General features: G+C 38.0%; 1 protein-coding gene across 1 annotated transcript in view; it reads left to right on the top strand.

Moving 5' to 3' along the window:
• The window catches only part of LRRC72 (leucine rich repeat containing 72), a 36,673-nt gene extending 14,292 nt beyond the window's left edge, over window positions 1-22,381 (top strand). Inside the window, exons 4-9 of the mRNA XM_087861003.1 lie at window positions 4,780-4,861; window positions 5,973-6,083; window positions 13,754-13,843; window positions 14,771-14,923; window positions 21,317-21,344; window positions 22,216-22,381. Of these exons, the coding sequence (XP_087717129.1) occupies window positions 4,780-4,861; window positions 5,973-6,083; window positions 13,754-13,843; window positions 14,771-14,923; window positions 21,317-21,344; window positions 22,216-22,381 (630 nt within the window). The remainder of the gene's footprint in view (window positions 1-4,779; window positions 4,862-5,972; window positions 6,084-13,753; window positions 13,844-14,770; window positions 14,924-21,316; window positions 21,345-22,215) is intronic.

Below are 22,381 nucleotides of genomic sequence, written 5' to 3'. Positions count from 1 at the left end.
TTAAATAAGTATATATATATATATAATACATATACCACCGAGAAGATATTAATTTGAAAATATTTTGAAAAGAAAATATTAGTAGTTTGAGCAATGGAAAATTTAGATTGAGTATTGGAAAATATTCCATATGCCAATATATATAATTTTAGTTGGTTCCTTCAAGAAGGTTTCAGTGTGTGTGTATATATATATATATATATATATATATATATATATATATATATATTCATTTACTACCTAATATACCTTGTTCTAAAAACGGCTTAGAGCATTTGAAAAATTAAATAATTTTAAGGTGTTATTTTAAATATTTGTAAAGAATTTTTTTGAATTGCTACTTTTTTTCAAGTAGCTTTAATTTTAGTTGGTTCAGTATGTGTATAGTACTTTGCGAGACGTACATGTTCAGAGATTAGTCTTCTGCTGTTTTCCATTTTTATGCCAAATATTTTTTAATGTATTTTAAGCATGATTTTTGGTGAAAAACATTGCTGAAATAGTAGAAAAACAATTTATGGAGTATTTTCCATTACTCTAACAGTATTTTCCATTACTTCAAAGTATGTTCAAATTAATGTCTTCTGGTTACTTTATATAGAGGTTCCTCTATTTTAATGAACCCAATTATGATGTACTACATGCCAGTTTTTGATTTGAGAATCAGACAGACTTGGATTTGAATCCTTGCTCTGTTACCTTGAGAAAGTTGTTTAACTTCGCTGAGCCCAGTTTGCTCCTAGGTAAGTAAGGGATAAAACAAATAACACAGGGCTATTGTAAGCATTATATTAGATAATGTCTGTGAAACCATCTAACGCAGGGCAAACTGATAACGAGCATTTAATCAATATGACTCTCCCCTCTTCCCTTGACTCTAAATCAGCTGTTCCCAACAAGAAGTGACTTTGCACACACACACACACACACACACACACACACACACACACACACCATCTATCCCTTACAGAGACATATGGCAATCTCTGGAGACACTTTTGATTGCCCCAAGTGGAGGGTGTGTGTGCTACTGGCATCTAGTGGGAGACTAGATTTGCTGTTAAACATAGTACAACGCACAGGACAGCCGTCCCAAACCCAACCAAGAATAATCTGGCCCTACCTGTCAATAGTTATAGAGCTTGAGAAGCCCTGTTCTAAAAGAATGCCTCCTTAATTTTGAATTCATGCTGGCATATTTTTTTCTCCACTAGGACCTCGGTGGCTACCTGTAAGTGCTTTACATTAAATGGAAGTAGTCCCAGCTCTCTCTCTCTCTAAAAAATAATAGTTAAGTAATAATAGCTCTCGTTTATTGAGCACTTGTTATTTGCCAAGCCCTGAACTAGAATAAATGTTTTGTGAAACATCACATTCAATATAAATCTTATGGTGATCCTTCAAAATGAACAGTGTAGATTTTTCTAAATGGATAATTATAACACTATATATATTATATATATATACCATTTACTTTAACAATGGCTTGAGTGTCAGAACAATAAGCATGTCTTCCAGTTCTCATTCCTAGTTCTTGACTTCAACAGCTTGCTACATTGCAGTATCTGTTAAGTCCTGTGAATTCTACCTTGGAACTGTCTCTCGATTCCCTCTACTTTTCTTCTCCCACTGCCATTACTTTACACTGGGCCACCATATACTCTTCTGAATTAGTGTAACCCCCTTCTCATTCAACTCCTGCTATTATACTTACTCTCCCTTCTGAACCATCTTCTTCCCTGCCATCTTCTTTCTAAAATAAAATTGGACAGCCACAGTCCTCTGCACAAAATCTTGTAGTAACTTCCAGGGTCCTCATGAACGTGCTTTATGTCTTTCCACTCCATTCGCCTACCTATCTCACCCCAACAAACAGTGCAGTCTTAAAATCCCAGTAATTATGGCCCGAAAGATATTAATGCTCTTGAGAAAACCATGATTCTACAATCAAGATGAAACTATTGAGTTTATTAGTATTCTTCTTGTGTTAACAAGTAATGCAAGAGAAATTAAAGTCTTAAGTAATTAGAAATGTTCTGTTGATATGTAGTCGGGCAGACAACTGGAAAAGAAGAGAAAAAGTCATGGTTTCCACTGGGGTTTGTTTTCTATACCTGTGTCAGGTGTGGCTATCATTCGATCAGGGAGTGGTGAGAGGAAGGAAGGATGGAAGGCAATGAGTTGCTGTCAGGAGGCCAGTAGGAAGAGGAGAAAGGGATAGGAAGCCCACCGGGAACCCCATACCCTCTTTGTGTTGCATGGTCTCCTACTTGGGAGGAACATGGTCCCTCTGATGACTTAAGAAAAGCTGCGGGAAATTGGTGGTGGTCCTCCCGCACGGGTGCTGACATAACCGGGTGCAGATGAATCTGTGAAATGATGAGATGAGCAGCACATGTGCCCTTTACAGCCTCATAATTTGCGCATGTTGCAAACAACAATAAAATTAAAGAAAATTCATTGAAGAAATCAGTTTTGAAACTTCTCATACAAATCTAAAATAGCTTTTCTGAGCTATGTCTCAGGACTAAAATTTGCAATAAATCCTCACTAAATCAAATGCGTTGGCATCTACCTGAATCAACCCATTGAAGGCCAAAGCAGTTCTATTTAACTGATAACAATAATTGCTATGATAAGCTTTAATAAACACCTGAAACTAATTTATAATCTTGAGCATGTACTTCTGTATAGAAAGCTCTGTATATTTCTGGATAGAAAGTACAAAGCACCTGGGCAATAACTATTTAATGGGAATATTCTCCCTGATAGATCCTGTATTAAGTAGAAAGATAGTCCTATTTAACTTACCTGCTGCTTTTAGAAGATACCTGCCCCACCTCTATGGCTCTACCATCCTCATAATTCAAACAAATTGTTAAATATTATCGAGGTTATAGAGTCAATATTTTTAAAAAAAAAAACGGAGTTCTCTCTGCAGAGTAACAGTCACTTCTGACCCTCAATCTAGAGTTGAATACCTCATTTCTTGTATACAGTACTTAATGGTTCATTTGAGGAATTTTCAAGACTGCTTTTGACTATTTACAGTTCATAGAACTAAATTTCGAATCTAATCTTAAAAGTAAGATGTGAGGGGCACCTGGGTGCCTCGGTCAGTGAAGCGTCTGCCTTCGGCCCAGGTCATGATCCCAGGGTCCTGGGATTGAGTCCAGCGTGGGGCTCCCTGCTCAGCGGGAAGCCTGCTTCTCCCTCTCCCTCTGCCTCTCCCCGTTCATGCCTGCTCTCTCTCTCCCACTCCCTCTCAAATAAATAAACATAATCTTAAGCAAAAAAAAAAAGCTGTGACTTCACCATACTCTTAGGAAAATGGGAGGGGGAGGGGGTAAGATACTGAAGAAATACGGTTCCTTTCCTTAATGAAGACATAAAACTGTGAGCAACTGATTCACTGTACAAAGCAAATGAAGTGCTGGAGTGGTTGAGAAAGTGGAGGTTCATGGGTGTAGATGTTGTCAAGAAAGGCCTTTTTAAGGAGGTGAGCTGTGAAGCCACAGGACGAGGTTGTGCCTTGGCCCTTCCTTGCCTCTTGTGGCTGGGTGCGCTGTCAGCACTGGGCCGGCAGCCTGTGTGTATGCACTTTAGAGTCCTCTGTAGAAGGACGGTGAGCGCGAGAAGAGGAGACTGTTCATCCACTCAAAGTGCTGCAGCAGGAGGAAGTTTTAGAGAAATAAAAACTGGCTCAAAACAGAGCAAGAAGATAGTAGTGAGAGCAAGGAGATCAAAGGACCGCTTCAACAAATCTCTGGAGGCCCACTCAAGCATGGGGCTTGTTTATTTTTTGTTTTGGGGGGGTGTTCCTTTTTTTTTTTTTTTTTAAGATTTTATTTATTTATTTATTTATTTGAGACAGAGAGCGCGAGCACAAGCAGAGGGAGCAGCAGGCAGAAGGCGAGGGAGAAGCAGACTCCCCCCTGAGCAGGGAGCCGGATGCCGGACTCCATCCCAGGACCCCAGGATCATGACCCCAGCAGAAGGCAGACACTCAACGACTGAGCCACCCAGGCACCCCTTTGGGGGGCATTTTTAAAAAGATCTTATTTATTTGAGAGAGAGCACATGCATGTGAGCAAGGGGAGGGGCAGAAGGAGAGGGAGAATCTCAAGCAGACTCCCCTCTGAGTATAAGCCCTGAGTCCGGTCTCAGGATCCTGAGATCATGACCTAAGCCGGGGGCTTAACCAACTGAGCTACCTAGGCACCCCTCAAGCATGTTTTGGTATGCCCTGTTGGACAAAGGCTGATTCTTAAGAATCATAAGAAATGTACCAGGAAAAAAGTCATGCAGGTCAAAGAGAAGGCATGACTCATACACAGATGCAGAAATGGCTTCAGTGTTGAGGAGAAAGCCCTTGGCACATACTAATCACTAAATAATGTGTGATGGTGAGTTAGTGGGTACGTGGGGCCAGATGCAATGAGACTGCAGGTGGCAGAACTCTGAGAAACAAGGTTAGAGCAAAAGGGCTAGGCCAGATTACAGAGGCATCGAAAATTATGCAAGAAGTTTGGGAGAGACAGGATGAGAGGTTTGTCTTCAATTAGCTGAAAACATTCTTTTCATCACAATGGCCTCAAAGACAATCCAGATGGAAACTCATAGCCCAGACCAAATAGTTAGAAATAATAATAGAAAACATCAAACTTCTATGATCTTATTATAATTTTATAAATATATATATACACACACATTTGTTTATATATATACATATATATAATTACTATAAAAAGCATATTATTCTTGAACTCTCATTTTCAGCTCCAGGGAATAACATTTCTAACTAGAAACTATTGTCTGACAGAACTATATCTAAACAACAATGCCATATTTGACTTAGAAGGTATGTCTTAAATGTTTTCTGTTGATTGAATAGATTTTCAATTGAGTAGTAACTGATAACTATCGTACTGCTAATGGCATGCCAAAATCTATTTGAACATTTCTTTTGAAAATATGTGATGAAACCCATTTTTAAAAACGCTCGTATGTACATTTCATTTTGAAAAATGTGCTTCAGATTAGTTTTAATGTAATATTGTCCTGTGCCTTATTGAAAATGTAAAAGAATCTTTTTTTAAAATAGAAATTCTTCCATTCCACTGCACACAAAGTGGGCATTAGGGAAGCAAATTTTAACAATACTTGGGAGCATTAATAAATATAACAACTTGATAAATGGTCTTCATGGTTTCAGTGGCTGCCATTTTTACCAGCCAAATTCCTCTTTTCACTCTGAGTTAATCTTACATGCGTAACTATCCCTAAGTTGACAATTCAAGTCAGGTATAAAAAGTACATGATGTACCAGGATCATGAAATGCCAAGAAGTACAGCACAAAACATTTTTTTAAAAAAATATCATGTGTCGTAGAGTCAAAATGTCATAAATTTTCAGATCCACCATGATTCCATGTACCAGAGAGAAAGAAAATCTTGCCAATTCAACTATGATGCAGCTATTGTAAAGACACAACCCACTTTTATTTCTGTGAAAAATGTGGGACTGTGTGAAATTTCGAATCAACAAAAGTGATATGAATACGTGGCTTCCTGTTGTGTAAAGAAAATATTAAGCTGAGCAATCTGGGGGGAAGGTATTGAACTAAATGAGTGATCTTTCCTTTGATTGCCATTATGAATCTAAGTAACCCTGACAAAACAAAGCACAACAAAAAGAAGAGTAAAGAAAATAACCCTTCTGAAATCAAACAAAAAAAATTATTGCTGCAGAAAAAACCAAAACAATAACAATGGAAAGAGGTTGGCTCTGCATGTCCACATCACACTCAATTATTCGAATTCTTGTGCTTTGTTGTATTATTAATGATAAATCACATTATTATTAATAATGACTCCTTGTACCAGCTGAAATGTATTTTTTGCTTTGTTTCGTTCGCATGCTTAATTAGCATTAGAAATGCTTAAAATCTTGTAAAAAAAATGTCTTTCAGGCCTGCACTCTCTGCCCTCGTTGTACTTACTCCTGCTGCACCACAACGAGCTGACCAACATCGACGCCACAGTGAAGGAATTGAAGGGGATGCCGAATCTGAAGATCCTAAGTACCCGTTTGTTTGTCTATCCGGCCATCAGCTAAAGTAGTCAGAACACAGGACAGGTTTCCTTTTTTAAGTCAAAATCGACCAATGTTTATAACGAACTATTTAAATATTCTCGAAAACAAGATTTAATTTTATTCTCTTTTAAAACATGTTCTTGCAAGAATAACAGGTGGGAAAAAAGTTTTGAGGGATGACGTGGCATACCAAAGGGAAGTGACAAAAGGGACAAAAAGTTTACCTGTTTCAATCTGTGTGTTCGGTTTTATCTCAGAACTAAGTTTTAGCACACACCCTATGACTCCATCTACATGACATGTCCAGAAGAGACACACGTATGGGGATAACCACACTGAGCACTAAGTATTTTTAAAGAGATTCTTGTTTGTCCAGGATTGGGGGACAGAGGGGACCGGGGAGCCATAGCTAAAGATTAAGGGGTTTGGGGGTTCCTCTAGGGGTGATGAAAATGTTTTACAGTTGACTGCAGTGATGGTTGCACAACTCTTCGAATATACTAGAAAACATGAATTGTATACTTACAATGAGCGAATCATGTGGTATATGAATTACTTTAGTTAAGCTGACACCAACAGAAAAAAATTAAGTTTTTTTTAAGCTTTCCACTGGGTGAACAGCAAATTTCACTCATGTATATTGAATCACACCCAGCAAGGAAGTGACCTACGTAGTGGAAGAAAGTGTGAAATGGGTTGGAAAAATAAATAATACACAGTTCTTGCTCAATAAGCTTATAATCTTGAAGGGTAAACAACCCGTACACGATTGCAACAGAGGATAAATGTTTCTGGGTGTACCAGGGGAAAAGACACTCAGATGAGTGCGTTTCCAAAGTTTAGAGTTAGGAGACTTGTTTATATAATGTCATGAAATAGATGTGGTTTTTTTCCTATTCATTTTCTATTCATTTCTCAGAATTGCCTGAAACAATGTTTTGAATATGTGCAAACTGGTGTTGATGGTGAAGGTTCTGATCAGATCAATACACAGAGTAATTATAGTTTTCATATACTCTCAGTGCTAATCAGTAACATCTACTGTAGTGAGGAGAAGTGACTCATGTGCTTATACATAGATTGTTCAAACCCAACTATTAAAATTATACCAAGTTCATGGGAATTCCATGCTTTTTTTTTTTTTCGTTGATTTTCCCTTTGGAAAGAAGTTGGAGGCAGATATTCACAAACATACAATAATCTGAGTTGATTCCCACATCCCACATCTCCCCTCAGCACATCCACTCAGGCCAGAAACTGGACAGTTGGTCAAGACCATCCACCCTCCATTACCGTGCTTACCCACTCACTAGTTACTATGTACCTATCACCACCCTTCCTTCTCTGCTTCCCCCCATTTAAATGGGTTTTCATCATCTCTGGTTACTTCCCATCTTGTCCTCCTCAGAGCACAGGTCCAAGAGACACATTTCTATTGACTACACACAGCATGGTGGCCCCTGGAGCTGGCAACATGGCCGCCTTGCCACCATAGACACCTTTTAACGTGCAAATAATACCATGCTTATTTTTGAAACGTGAAAGGTCTGTGAAAGACTCAGGACTGGCCCGTGCCCCGAAATTACCTGGCCCCTGTGTGCTGAACAAACACTTCTGTGATTAAAAGACTGACTACGCTAGATTTGGAATTCTCACTTATCTTCATTTTTCCATAAAACGGGATACCAGTTAGCTCTCAGGATCACCTCAAATATTAGGCTAACTCTGTAAGACATGTTTTTAAAGAGGACTTCTTGACATTAATGTTATTTTGAAGCAGCAACAAAAACAAAAACGGTGTCGCTGTGGATTATGTAAATTAGATGATGGATTAAGATGCTCACAGTCTAGAAAGTCTGCTAAGTAGTAAATGGATTTTAACAACAAAACTGACATTTGAAATAATAATCGTTATAACAACATATTTGAACGTCTTTCCTGTTGAGAAAATGCTTTCTTATTATAGTCGCATTTAAATCTTCACAGCAATCCTATGATGTGATTAGAATGATTTCCTCTTGAATGGTGGGAATGCAAGTCTCTGAGCTTTAACCAAACTACTGGGAAAGGTCGAAACTTAAAAGCATGCCTTGTTTCTTTGTTTCACATTTATTCATTCACTTGTTTAATAAATATTTATCATTTATTCATTCATTCAGTAAATATCATGCATTCACTACGTGACACTCTAATACATGGGGACATGGAAGTCCCATGGTTTATGGTTTTATAACTTTCAGCCTAAATATTTTTTAGAGAGCTGAAGGAGCTTGAGATGAAACTAATTGGATGATTTGCTAAATATAAGAAGTCAATTAACTTAAGCAAACTTATTTTACAATACACGATTTGGAAGTTAGCAGTCAAGGTCGTCCTATCATAGTCAACAGAATTATGCCCTGAACGAAGGTGCCTGGCCCAGGGAGTGACTGGAGTCTGAAATCCAGTCCATGCCTCCCTTGTTAAGCGTGTGTGTGTGAGCATAGAATTGTGTCATCCCTGAGGTGAAGTACAGGAGGGCCTTTTCCTGTTCTCTGAAAGGCTGTTCTGCCCCCTGGTAGTATAATGTCTCTATCATTACCTGTCCCGACAGTTTAAGTGACCTCTACTTAAAATCAAAGTGATTATAATTCAAGTTACGTAACTACAATGGTTCCAACTGAGAGTCTTTGTAGTGAGATCATTTTTTGAAATGGAGAGAATGCTATGTCCACTTTCCCCCAAAAAAAGCATTTTTAGAAAAGTTTTGGTAGCAAGTATGCACACTGTGAACACTTGACCCATTTTGGTTAAAGATATTATATGGGAAAAAGGTTCCCAAGTACTAGACTACTAATTGTATTTGGGCAGTAATGTGCCCACATTAAGTTTCTATGAGCCTCATTTGCAATCACAGATTAGATTCAGCTCATTAGTTAAAATGAGAGATCCCTGCACTTTCAAGTGTTAAAATTTTTGCCCTTTCAAGCCCTAAAACCGTATAAAATGCTGAAGTCTTGTTATTATTCCACTCCAATTACAAGGTCTTCAGAGGGTGAGAAAATAGCCTGGAGGGGAAACCTTTAATCCATTTCTGCCTTTTCCCCTCCATTGGCGTTTATGAGGAGGATTGCCAAGAGATGGCCCAGGAGACACAGGGCTGGGAGCTTCAGGGAGGCCTAACCCAGCTGCCGAGTGTGAGGTCCTGGAAACTGGAATTCCCGACTTCCAGGCTGAGTCAGGAGGGCCCCACCTCTTCTCTCCAGGCGGTCTACCTTTCCCCACCCTTCCTCTCCAGCTCCATTTTCCTCTTCCCTCCCTTTCTGCCAAGTCTTTCTAAGTCAGGACCCACTTCCTGGCTGGTGACTTTCCTTGACCTTCAGTCTCTTCCTCTTTGCCAGCACGTGGGGGAAAACACCTCCATCACCAGCCACAAAATACTTAGATTCTCCTGTTTCTAAAGTTTTACTCTCCTCATTTCTCTCATGTTTTCTTTGTTTCATTAAGCTCCACTGTTGGAAAGTACAACTAGATACCTGCATTCTATAATTTTTAGGAGTTGCTTCCTAGCAGTGCTTTAAGGATTCACCATTAAAGGCAGAGTGCCCCTTTCAGGAGAGGGTCTCCATGTTCTTCAGGTTCTGCTCTTAAACGTTTTCTATCCTTCTTCACTTGGCCCCAGTCCACGGCTGATGGCAAATAGTCAGGAGCCGAAGAGGGACAAGAAGATCAGGGTGGGACTATGATCGCAATGGTCTCTTCATTTGAGCTTCCGCCCGAAATGCCCTTCAAGGTGGGACCACCCCTCCCAAACAACAAAACAGAATAACCACCCAATAAAAAGAGCCAATCAGGTCTTTGCTGTTTGGGTTGAAGAAGAGAATATTCTGACCCCTCCAGCTCTCTTCATCCCCTGCTTTAGTCCAATTTCACCTTTCAAAAATTGGGGATGATTTCCATACTCAGTACAAGCATGTGGTGTGCAGCGGCTCACAGGTTTTAAAGCAAGGTGGGGGTAACAATGGAGATGCTGACCTTACTAAGTAACCTTGAGCCAGAACCTCAAAATCGTAGTGTCTGACCATTGACAGCTAAACTCCCTCCCACTGGCTGTTCTGTATAGACATAGTACATAACTACTTTTAACTTATCGGTATCATTTTCCCCATCTATTAAAATGGCTGTTTTGGGGCACCTGGGTGGCTCAGCCGGTTAGGTGTCAGACTGCTGATTTTGGCTCAGGTCATGATCTCAGGGTCATGGGATCAAATCCCGTGTCAGGCTCTATTCTCAGCAGAGTCTGCTTCTCTCTCTCTCCCCCTCTGCTCCTCCCCATGCACTGTCTCTCTCTCTCTCTTTCAAGTACATAAATAAATCTTTTTAAAAAGTGGATGTTTTGGTACATTATCAATCACATCAACTTTCTTCAAAGGTGGTCTGAAAAACTAACATTCATTTAAATGATGGTTCTTAATTTAGCTTTTAAAGTTTTAAAAAATCGAAGCCAAGTAGGTAACTTTTTTTTTCTCTTCTGTTTCAATAATAAATAGCTTCATACATGTGACTCATGTAATTCAAGCTTGTGCAGTAAGGTAGTAGAGACATTTTGATATATTATTGGATAGATGTAAATTGCTTAGACTCAGAATCCCAAATTAAGATAAGCAAGACAGTGCTGGCGCCACCACCGTGTACTCTATAAGTAGCCTAGAGGGAAAGTGGATTAAATAGTATTAACCCATTGAAAGTGAAAGTGTAAGCAATTTCGTTTCATAATTTCTAAAGGAATGTACCGACACATCACGGAAGGCTTTCAGAACTTTCAGACACAGGAAACCGATTTCATATCTTAGAAACTTAATTTATGGTAATTTTATAGCATCAATCCAAAACTCATAAATCCAAAATGTTAAATGTTTAATAGCATGGAAGAGGGAAAAAAAAGGTTAAAAATAAGATTGCCTCTTTCTAAAACTTAAGAGCAAGGAAAAAAATGAAAAATCATAAGGATGCGATGCCTTTTCAATTATTTAATTCTATTTTTTTAAGTTAATTTAAGCAGAGGCAGGGCTAACAGCCCAGTGTTCTGACCTGCTGTCCCTTAGATTTTACGTGAGATTGAGATAAACAGTGAGTCACGATAAGTGCATTGAGTTTTCAATGTTGGGACGCGTTCTTAATAAGTCATGTAACTGCAGTAAATCTAAATTTGATGTTTTGTTTTACTGAAGTTAGAGGGTTTTCAATTCACATAAAGAAGTAACTTAAGTAAAGACTTGGAGAAGAAGACAAGAAAAGAAATGAAATAGGAACGTTCTCAGAGGGAAAAGAGTATGAAGGGGATGCAAAGAGTAAATGTCATTGGTACATGTTCTACGACCATCACAGGCAGCGGCAGACCCCACTGCCGGCTGCTTGAATGTACGACAGGGTTATGAGTTGTCCGATGTGCTTCTCCAACACAACTGCAGAGCAGACTTCTGCACTAAAGCATTTGTGACTTTCTCTTTCTCATTAACAATGATGGTGTTTTGCTTTTCCATCATTGGGCATGTTCTTTTCTCTTTCTGGCTCAAACTACAATGCATGTCCCTATGGGTCATTTTAAATGTCTTTATGGGGCGCCTGGGTGGCTCAGTCGTCAAGCGTCTGCCTTCGGCTCAGGGCGTGATCCTAGGGTGCTGAGATCGAGCCCCGCATCAGGCTCCCTGCTCCCCTGGGAGCCTGCTTCTTCCTCTCCCACTCCCCCTGCTTGTGTTCCCTCTCTCGCTGGCTGTCTCTCTGTCAAATAAATAAATAAAATCTTTAAAAAAATAAATAAAAATAAAATCTGTCCTTATTACTGGTTTCATATACATCCATTCTGCTCCCTGTCCAGTAGTTGTAATTATTCGTTACCACTTTAAATTCCTTCCCTTTTAAGATTAAAATGTAAACCCTTTTGTCACTCGAGCCATCTTGCAAATCTTCCATTTCATTTTTCCTCTCCTTTCCCCCACTGCATACACATTTCCTTTCTTTTAAATTCTTAGTTACTCCTGGCTCTCCAGTTTCTTTTATGCCTTCCTCGTTCTGATAGCGTTTGTCTATGAGCTACCAGGTGCTTTCTGTTGCCTGCTGTAAGTCCTTCTAAAACTCCAGTTTTCCACAGGGAAGAGGGATATGTAATGATTTTATTAGCCAGAAATTTTGTGTTTATACGATAAATACCAAAATGTTTTATAACCTGTGGGGAAAACATCTAGATGATTAACTTTTTCAGTTTTTAGCAAAATCACTGTGTTCTAAGCACGCCCCCATTTTTATGTTGCCAACTGTTCTTTCCTGGACTTCTAATGCTTAATATTTTCGTGCTTTTATCAAGCCTCTCTCTATTTTACTGTCAAATGCCACAGCACTACTCCTAAATTTAACATGTGCAGTAAATGAGCCCCGTTTCGCGAGGGAATGGTGTGCTTATACAATGGCTGGAACTCTTTCTACTACTGCCACCTAGTGGTTCTTCTCCCCAGGTCTAATTTCCAGAAGTGTCTAGAAATTGCATGTAGGCAGAATCCAATAGCTAAAGATTCCCACGTGAAAATCATAAAAGTTTTATTTCACACTGTACTAAAGTAACCCTGTTTAATATATCCAGGGAAGGATAGAGAACAGACTTTACCCCTAGATGTAAAACTCTCACTTCTAGTTGAAGGTTTTTAAAAATGTACCTACACGCAGATGCGTAGAGCATGTGACGTCCGCAACCCTGGGAGCTCTTCCACCTGCGCTTGCCTCCCACCTCCAGCCACCCTGAGAGACAGCGTGATTCATTAGCTGTCCCGGCACCTGAGCGAAGGAAGTCAGAGGCACGTGCGTCTGGCCAGAGGTAGACACGATGCAAGATCAGTGCCTGCTCAGCTCTGCTCCTGCTGAGATCTGAAGCGGCTACTGGCGTTTCCGTGCTCGGAACTATGTGCAAAGGTTTTAAGTGGAGAAAGAAAACTATATTAGGTCCGTGTACTGCGCCTTTGCCCATCTCCACACAGCACCCGTGTGACCTTTGAGACTGGAAGAAGAGAACCCAGTGAACAAATCCTTTAATAAAGAACAGCATCAAGACCTGGACAAAGGGGGCTTCTGGGCGGCTCAGTCAGTTAAGCGTCTGCCTCAGCTCAGCTCATGATCCCGGGGTCCTGGGGATGGAGTCCCACATCGGGCTCTCTGCTTGGTAGGGAGGCTGCTTCTCCCTCTCCCTCTGCCTGAAGCTCCCCCCCCAACACTTGTGTTCTCTCTTTCTCTCTGTGTGTCAAATAAATAAATAAAAATTAAAAAAAAAAAAAAGACCTCCACAGAGCTGCTATCTTGCCCTTCCTTTACTAATAAACTTATGGACATGTTAAAACTTTCCTCATTGGTGGTAGATTTGGGTCAACACTATGTCCCCGGCACCTCGCACAGTTCTTAGTATAGAGTAAAGCACTCGGAAAGTATTTGTTGAATGAATGAATTTCGCAAATGGGAAATAAGTGCTGCTCTAAATAACTGAGATTAGTGAGGCCACTGGTTTGGTCTATGAAGCAGAGTTTTACATGTTCTTGCATTTCATATTAATTCTGTGATTTCCTATCTTTTATCAAGTGATAAATGAAACCAGTTTTGAAATCTGACATCTTAATTTGGATTCTTTCTTTGCAGCTCTCCACCAAAACCCTTTGTGCCAATATAACCTGTACCGTTTATATATAATCTACCACCTTCCAGAAGTACAATTTCTTGACCGAAAACGTAAGGATACCTCTTGCAGAGAAATATTTGAAAGGCAGTCTTATAACTCATTAGTTCAAAAATGCTAAAAGTCTTTGAAAATAATTCTCTTTGTAAGCGACAGTTTTTCAGTGATTTATTTTTGAAATTTTTGCTCTATGAAATTTGCCCTAGTTTAGGAATTCATGTCTCGCGGTCACTGAATTGAAAAGGCCGTCTAACTGAGTGTGAGAATAGGTCTCCTCATCCTGATTTTGACATGACTGTGTTGAATGCCACATCATCTATTCCTGCCATTTTAGTGTTTTATTTCAAAAATGAGAGAATTGGACTAAATCTCTTAAGGCTTAAGTTCTAAAAATTGTATTCTTTGAAATTCTGTAAAAATATATATATTAAAACTTATATATTCAATGATAACTTCTTCATGAATACATCTTAAACATTGTAGATAAACTAGTATGTCTGATTAATATAAGCGACAAAGATACACTTAAATGTTACACTTTACATTCGGGGGGAGCCTCTTTTACCTCCAGGTGTATCCCCCATCTGTCTACCTACCTATCTCTATAGGTTTGAACATTCTTAATTATTAATTACTAACTTCCTAATGAAGATATATAAAAACTACATTTATTCTTGTTATTCCTCACAGTCCTGAGGAAATGAAGGAATGTATCATGGTTGTGATTTCAACCAGCCATGGTGATATGTTAGAAAGCGTTTGGGATGCATTAGGAATATCTGTGCCTTGCGACATGAGTGGCGTATATTGAGCATCTGGAAGATTATGGAAATAACTGTGATTGCCCTTCACGGTTTTGACAGGGTGTTCACATATAACATAGTTCGGATGGACACATTATTGAAAGTTTTCCATTGTAATCTGAATGACTCTGCATCTCTATAATGCTACACAATAACATTACTATTTGCATTTGTCAGAAGTTACAGCAGAAGAAAGAAGAACAATGATTACCATTTTTAACCATGAAAGGACTCATGTTGTTCAATCAATAGCATTCAGAGGAAGAGTAGATGCCTCGTGGAATCCTAGAGCACCATTTAAGCAAAAGCCAGCCCAGAGAGTACCTCCAGGTATTTTGAAAAAAGAAGAAAGATGAAATTGAAATTCCTCAGACTTTGGCTAATTTGATTATGAGACTAACAACTGCAATTTATAATAAGTGAAGCACCTACATAGTGAAATGAATATTTTCCAATTTTATTAGTCTAAGTAAAGCAATATGCAATTTTATCTTCATTTGTGTGTATTAAGTGAAGTAATGTGATAACAATGAGGTATTACCTTGAAGTTCTTACTTCAGTATCTAGTGCAGTATAAAAAGCTCAGTAAATAAGCTGTGATTGTTACTATTACCACTATCACTGGACAATTTCACCGATTAAAGCTATAAGTTGTTGATAATATGGAAAAAAAATAAGAAATAAAGATCATCTGCAATTCCTTCACTCAGAAATAATCACTGTTAATGTTTTGGTTGGATTCATATACACAGTCATTATATACAAGTATAACTTGAATGTCTTCAGAATATTTCATTTGTTGGAATTTAATTTCTTATATGTAACAGAAATCCAACTTCAATGACTTAAGGAAGTAGAGATTTTTCCCACACAGCAAAAAGTACAAAGGTAGGGTGTTCAGTGTTAATGCAAAGTTCAATGATATCATCAGTGTTCAAGAGCATATCTTCTTTTGTTCCACTCTTAGTGTGCTTTTTGGTTACAAGGTGGCTGTTACAACACCAGGCATCACAAGAGGTCCAAAAAAAAGTGCAAAGACAAAAAACTTTTCCTCATGACACTTTGCCCAAGAGACAAACAGGTTTGCAAAAAATAAACCAAAAAAGAATTTCTAGAAATGAAGGAAAAAAATGTTAAATCGGGAAATCATCTTGAAGAAATTACCCAGAATGCAGCATAAAGAAAGCAAGAAATAGAAAATATTAATTAGCTATTGAGACAAGGAGACATTAGAAACAGAAGGTCCAATATCAGCTTATTTTTCCTGCAAGGAAAACAATAGAGACATTTCACAGAGGGTGATGTTTGAACTGATAATGACAGAGGATTTTTGATAAGCTATGAATCCTTAGATATCCAAAGACATAAATAACGTACCATGATGACAAAAATCCACACCAAAGACAAAAATGATCTAAAAATTAGAATGAAAATGGACATTATCTATAAAATAATAATTTATACATTCACAACAAAGTCCCCAACTGCAATTATGAAGTCAGAATGCAGCGATCCAAGACCTTTAAAATGCTGAGGAAAAGTAATTATCAACCAAAAATTCTACAACTAGCTAAGTTAGTAAAAAATGAGCAAGAGATTAAAAAAAAAAAAGATGGCAAAATCAAGACTTTCCCCTCAACTTTTTAATGTGAAATTTTCCTAATACGGGAAAATTTGGAAGAATCTTAGATACCTACATATGCCCATGTATAATATAATTATTAATATTCTGTCATTTTCACCCTTCATATATGAGGCTTTGCCTTTTATTCATGAAGGACCTCTTCAGAAGTTTCTAGTTACATCTGATTGCTCATCACCAAACTCTGTAAGCTGGAAAACATCAAAATACCACTGAACCATTTAAATGTTTCACTGGTAGACATCATGGCTCTTCATTCCTAAATAATTTAGCTTATAAGTTTAAAAATAAGGACACTCTCTTATATGCCCATAATGCCACCATCATACCTAAAAAAAATACTTTGTGTACTCATACTCGTTAATATATAATAATACATATCAAAGTTTCCCAATTGTTCCAAGATGGTTGCTGTAGCTGCTTTCTCAAACCAGAAATCAGTCAAGGTTCATAATTACATTTGGTTGTTATGGACCTTTACTCTTTTTAAATGTAAAGTAGATTTCTACATTTGTTTCCATGACTTTCTTAGGGACGAGGCCAGTTACATTGTAGAATGCATCAATTTGTATGATTGTTTCCACGAGGTGTCATTGAACTTGTTCCTTTAGCAGCTTGATGTCCCAGAGACTGGGAGAAATGTCTGTAGGACATGTTCTGGATGCAGAAGTGTGTAGTGTAGCACCCTGGTTCTCAAAGTGTGGTCCCCAGACCAGCACAGCGGCATCACGTAAGAACTCGTTACAAATGCAAATTCTTGCCCCCAAAGAGATCTACTAAATTAGAAACTCAAGGATGGGACCCAGAAAGCTGTGTTTTAACAAGACTTGCAGGTGATCCTGATACATACACCAGTTAAAGAACCACCAGTGTAGAGGCGAGAGCACAAGCTTTGGGATCAGATTCCCGTAGGGTTGAACACCAGCTGTGTTAGTAATTAGAAGTTTTACGAATCTGGACATTGATTTGCTTCAGCTTTCCGACTCTTAAAAATAGGGACCATATCTTCCTCTGGGTGTGATGACACTTATATGGAAACATTGCAACATCTGATCTGCCACATATCAAGCGCATGATAAACTGAGCTGCTCTATTAGCCTTGACCTTGGTTTTTCTTTCACTTCCTGTTAAGATGCGCAAACTGAATATTATCGGATTAGTGCGAGTGAGCCATGCTGTGCTAGGAAATGAATCTCTGGATAGAAAATCTCCACTCTTAAAAATAGCTCACACAATAGCAAGCAATGTAAGACCACCCCATCTGTTATTCAGTGCTACAGCTGTTACAGGTGTGAGGAGGACCGCCGATCACGACGTTTAGCACTTTTCTTTGGTGCAACCAGACTGCTGAAAAAACTATTAGCATTTTATTCTCTTTACTGCTTTTCCATATTAAGCCTCCAAAAACAAAATCAGAGGAAGAAAGAATAGGGAGAGTGTTTTATTGCATTTGAGAGTTGTTCTTCTTAATTCATAGCTATGCTGACTATAGCGCGCCTAAAAATTGGCATGACTCTAATCTACTCATATCCTACAAAATGCCAATATATCATAGCAACTACATAGTATTTTTAGGCCCATACTTTAGTTTGGCTTACTTTAGCTTATCTTAATAGCTGACCATGTAAAATGAAACTAATAAAACCCACTATGTAAGTTTTTAAAATAATCTTACAGTTTTATAGTTTCTGCATTTGCTTTGATATAAATCTCATCTTGCTGTGACATGAACATTTGGGATTCTGAATACTTTAACTGGAAAGAAACCATACTTAAAACTGTTCATAAGGCAATTTTAGCACCGCATTTTGATTTCATTATCTTTAATTTTAAATTGGGAATGAAACCAATTATATTGCAATAGCTTTAGAAGCAAAGGCCAACTCAGAGTTTCTTCAAAGCCCAGCTATCCATATTTGTCGAATAGATATGAGTAAAACACATGCACCTGTTTCCACTAATGTCTTTGGTGCTTATTGCATGATAACCAATGACCTCAGAATCAAAATGCTGTGGGCTTTTATATGGCTTTAAAGAAGGAGGTATTTGCAGATTTCCAACCAGCTACCTAAGTGGGGAAAGACATTAAGGCCGATTAAAAGAAATGAAAATATCAATAAAATTTTTAAATGTCTCCTAGTGGTCCAAGTAAAACTGCTGGGTTTCTGTGATATTTGCTCTTCTCCCCTAAACAAGACAGAACTCCTGGTGCTGAGACCAGGCTGGGAGATGATGATGTCTCAGAGCCTGGGCCTAGCAGCTGAAGCATGTGTGGAGGAAGAGTGAAGAAGAAAACCAAAAAGAAAATCAGGTAGACTGTTTAAAAACTGGTAGTTCACCACAGTGAGTGAATCCAGATATAAGGCAAGAGGACAAAATCCAGAGAAAAGTAAAAACGGAAAGTTTTTTTTCCCTAAATGTTTATTTATGTATTTGAGAGAGAGTGAGGGCAGGAGTGGGAGGGGCAGAGGGAGAGAGAGAGAAAATCTCAAGCAGACTTTGCGCAGAGCACAGGGTCTAATGTGGGGCTCGATCTCATGACCCTGAGATCATGACCTGAGCCAAAACCAAGAGTTAGATGCTTAACTGATTCCGCCACCCAGGCACCCCCAAAATTAAGTTTTGAGCTGGGGGATCGAAGGCTTGGGAAACCAGGCTTTAAAGACATCCCTGATTCTGGGTAGCAGGAACACCAGGCATACCCCGGGAAGCAAATGCCAAGTGCTCTTTGTGCATGAAGCCTCAGAGAGGTACCAAAAGCCAGTGTGAGATCTGGAGATTGTTTGGAAATTAAGAAAACTGCAGAGTCAGAAGAATTCGTGAAGGCAAAAATCAGCAGTCTGCAGAGCTTACTGTGGAAGCCAGGCCGGCACCATTTACACGGAAAACAATGACTGGGGGCCGCTGGCGTTGTGCCTTGGAGTGTCCTGGGCCAAAGAAATAAACTAAAACTGGGGCGGCCGGGTGGCTCAGTCAGTTAGCATCCCAACTCTTGATCTCATCTCAGGTCTTGATCTCAGGGTCGTGAGTGCAAGCCCTGTGTTGGGCTCCACACTGGGTGTGGAACCTACTTAAAAAAAAAAAGAAAGGAAGAAACTAAAACCACTTTCTTAGGGAGACATCATAAGGAAAAATACATTCCAGAGAGATTAAGAATCTATATAAATGAATTGAAAAGTACTGAAAAAAAAACTTTTATAATTCTGAGAAGAAGGCCAATCAAAGCTTTACATAAAACCCAGGGCTATAAAAATGAAATGTCAACAGATTTAAACTACGTATAAATGAAAACCATTGTATGACATAGGAACAAAATTAAAAGACATAATAGAACGAAATCTTTGCAATATATACAATAGGCGAAGTTAAAACTTCCATTATATTAAAGTGTTTCTATAAATCAATTTGTAAACTCCAAATTAAAAAATTGACAAACGCTGTGGACAAAACATTTAGAGATGGAAATAAACGCGATGTCTAATGATCAGCCTTACTAGTGAGCAAATAAATGCAAAATAAAACAATGAGATATTATTTTCATGCTGCAGATACATAAAAGTTGAAAAGGTTAATAAAGGTTAATAATTAAGGGAGAAAAAGCACAACTTACACATTATTGATAATAGTGTAAACTAGTTCAACTTTCTTGGAAGACTAGATAGCAATATGGCAGCATCCACCAATATATAAAACGTGCAAATCATTCAACATAGCAATTAAATTTGAAGTCTCTTTTACAGAAGCATTTGCACATATGAACAAAGATTTGCATATAAAGCTGTTCATTGAAACATTTTGTGCAATGGAAAAAATAGCAAAAACATTCTGGTCCTTCATAGAATATTAAGTTATGGCACATTCATACAATATGAACTGTTGTACTTGAGAATTATTCTATGATATATTGAGTATAAAAGATACATCATGGAGTAATGTAATGCAGAGTACTAAGAAAATTGGAACTGGGTATATGTATGTGTGTGAGTACACATGTGTGTGTACATAGGAGGCTGGAAACATACATACAAAACTCTTAATAGTGATACCTCTGATAAGAGGAATGAGAAAGCTCAAGAGAAATTTCGCTTTCTACTATTTTCCTGTTTGTATTCATTATAAGCAAAAGGTGCAGTTTGTAAATTAAAAAATGTAGGAGGGGCGCCTATCTGGCTCAGTTGAAAGAGCATGGGACACTTGATCTTGGGGTCGTGAGTTCAAGCCCCACGATGGGCGTAGAGATTACTTAAAAACAAATAAATAAATAAATAAATTCTAAAAAAAAATGTAGGAAAAGAGTCTAGGGAGATCAGAAAGGGAATGGGAGCCTTGGGTTACCCACTTGTGAAGGGAATGATGCCATGAATTCTTCTAAGGCAGAGGCTGTGTGCTCCCTGCGGCTCGTGGATTAGCAGGACTCATGTTGTGGGCTTTGGTGGCCCAGCAGGTGCTGGTAAGTTCCATGTCTAGCCTGGCACTAGGCCTTTGGAGAGGAATGAACAAAGCAATGACGGTCTCTGGAAGATACCATAAGAAATCCCGGCTTTGAGGACTAGCCTTTGAGCTCCCAAAGCTAGGAAAGGTAGAGATTCTTGTGATCTAGGATTTGTTTATTCGATTCCTTTGAAGTTAATGCCAAGAATCCAAATGGTTTAAATTGCCCTAAATATTCTCCTCATTCGGTCTGTTAGTCCATTTATAGATGTGTGTGTCTATCTGAAAAAAAAAAAGAAAAAAAGGTTTGGTTTCTGCATGAGACCCAATACCTTAATTACAAAAATCCCCACTTGGATTCTGCTGGTAACTTAACTGATTAAGCATTCTGTTCTCAGAGTTTTGAGATCTGCATTGAATTAAAGAATTTGCCTCAAAACCCAAGGCAAACCCGAGGCACTATATCTACGAGAAAAGTTCAGTTTGAGTTTAGGTATCAAGGCATTTTTGAAGGATTAAACTAGTCATCTAAAAAACCACTCAAAAAGCAGAGAATTGTGCTCTAGACTTTTCCTTTATAGCATTGTTCCATTGTTTTTAAATGCCGAATAAACGTTTGAAAAATACTAATTTAGAAATTTTTTTTTTAGATTTTGCATTTGCGAATAATGTAGACAAGTAAGTGATTTTTAACTTTACTTTTATTATCCAATTATTTCCTGATTATGTTGACTTTAAATCATCTTCATTTCCCAAAATAGAGTTTAATGAGTTAAAAAATGACTAACTTCAATAGATGGAAGAATTGCTGTCTTTCTATGATAAATAAGCTCAATCATATTTGATATCCTTAGGGTTTTAGTATTATTATTATAACCAGAAAAAAATGAAAGGCTGATTCAATGCATAAAAAATAAAACCCAAGACTTATTAGCAAATTACAAATGTTTAATATTTCTCTAAATAAGTTCAGTGAGAGCAGTTATGTACATTAACATTTTATATTCCCTGGAATTTACATTTTCAAAAGCAAATACTTCATTAAACTACGGAAAACATTTCAAATTCATGAACATTGATGAACTTTAGAATCATCATTCTTTTGAAATTTGGTATTTTTTTTCTTTGGATTCAGGGTTGAAAAATATTATCCCCAAGCACATTTATAAAATAATAGCATAATGTAGAGAAATCATAACTTTCTAACACAATGTACTTAAGATACTAATATGCATACGACATCTACAAATATTTTAATCATTTCATTTAACACTGGTTTCAAATCATAAACACATTAATGTGTGAGGCTTAAACTGGAATAGCTGATCCCACATATGCTCAAAAACTGAATTTTAAAAAAATAAATAATATATATAATAAGAAAAGCATTCCTTATTCTGAAAATCATTTGTCAGTAGAGGCCCAAAGTTATTTGTTAGTGGTACTAGGCTATAAATAGCATGGAAAAATATGGCATTTGTTTGTTTAAATTAAAATTTCACTGTGGCTTAATGGATTTTTTTTCCTGACATAATTGCCATTTTTGCAGAACTGTGTTCAATGACCCAGAAGATGCTGTGTTTGTAAGGTCCATGAAGAGATCAGCTATGGCTATTACGTCCTTGAACTGGGACACAGTTCCAACACGAGAGGAAAAATACCTCGACGAGAAAGGCAGAGAACCTGCTCAAATGCTCACAGTGACACTGAGATAA

The sequence above is a fragment of the Ursus americanus genome, chromosome 3, assembly GCF_024610735.1.
Source record: "Ursus americanus isolate L20-20 chromosome 3, mUrsAme1.1.p, whole genome shotgun sequence".
Lineage (NCBI taxonomy): Eukaryota > Metazoa > Chordata > Mammalia > Carnivora > Ursidae > Ursus > Ursus americanus.
This window is presented reverse-complemented; position numbering and strand designations above follow the sequence as displayed.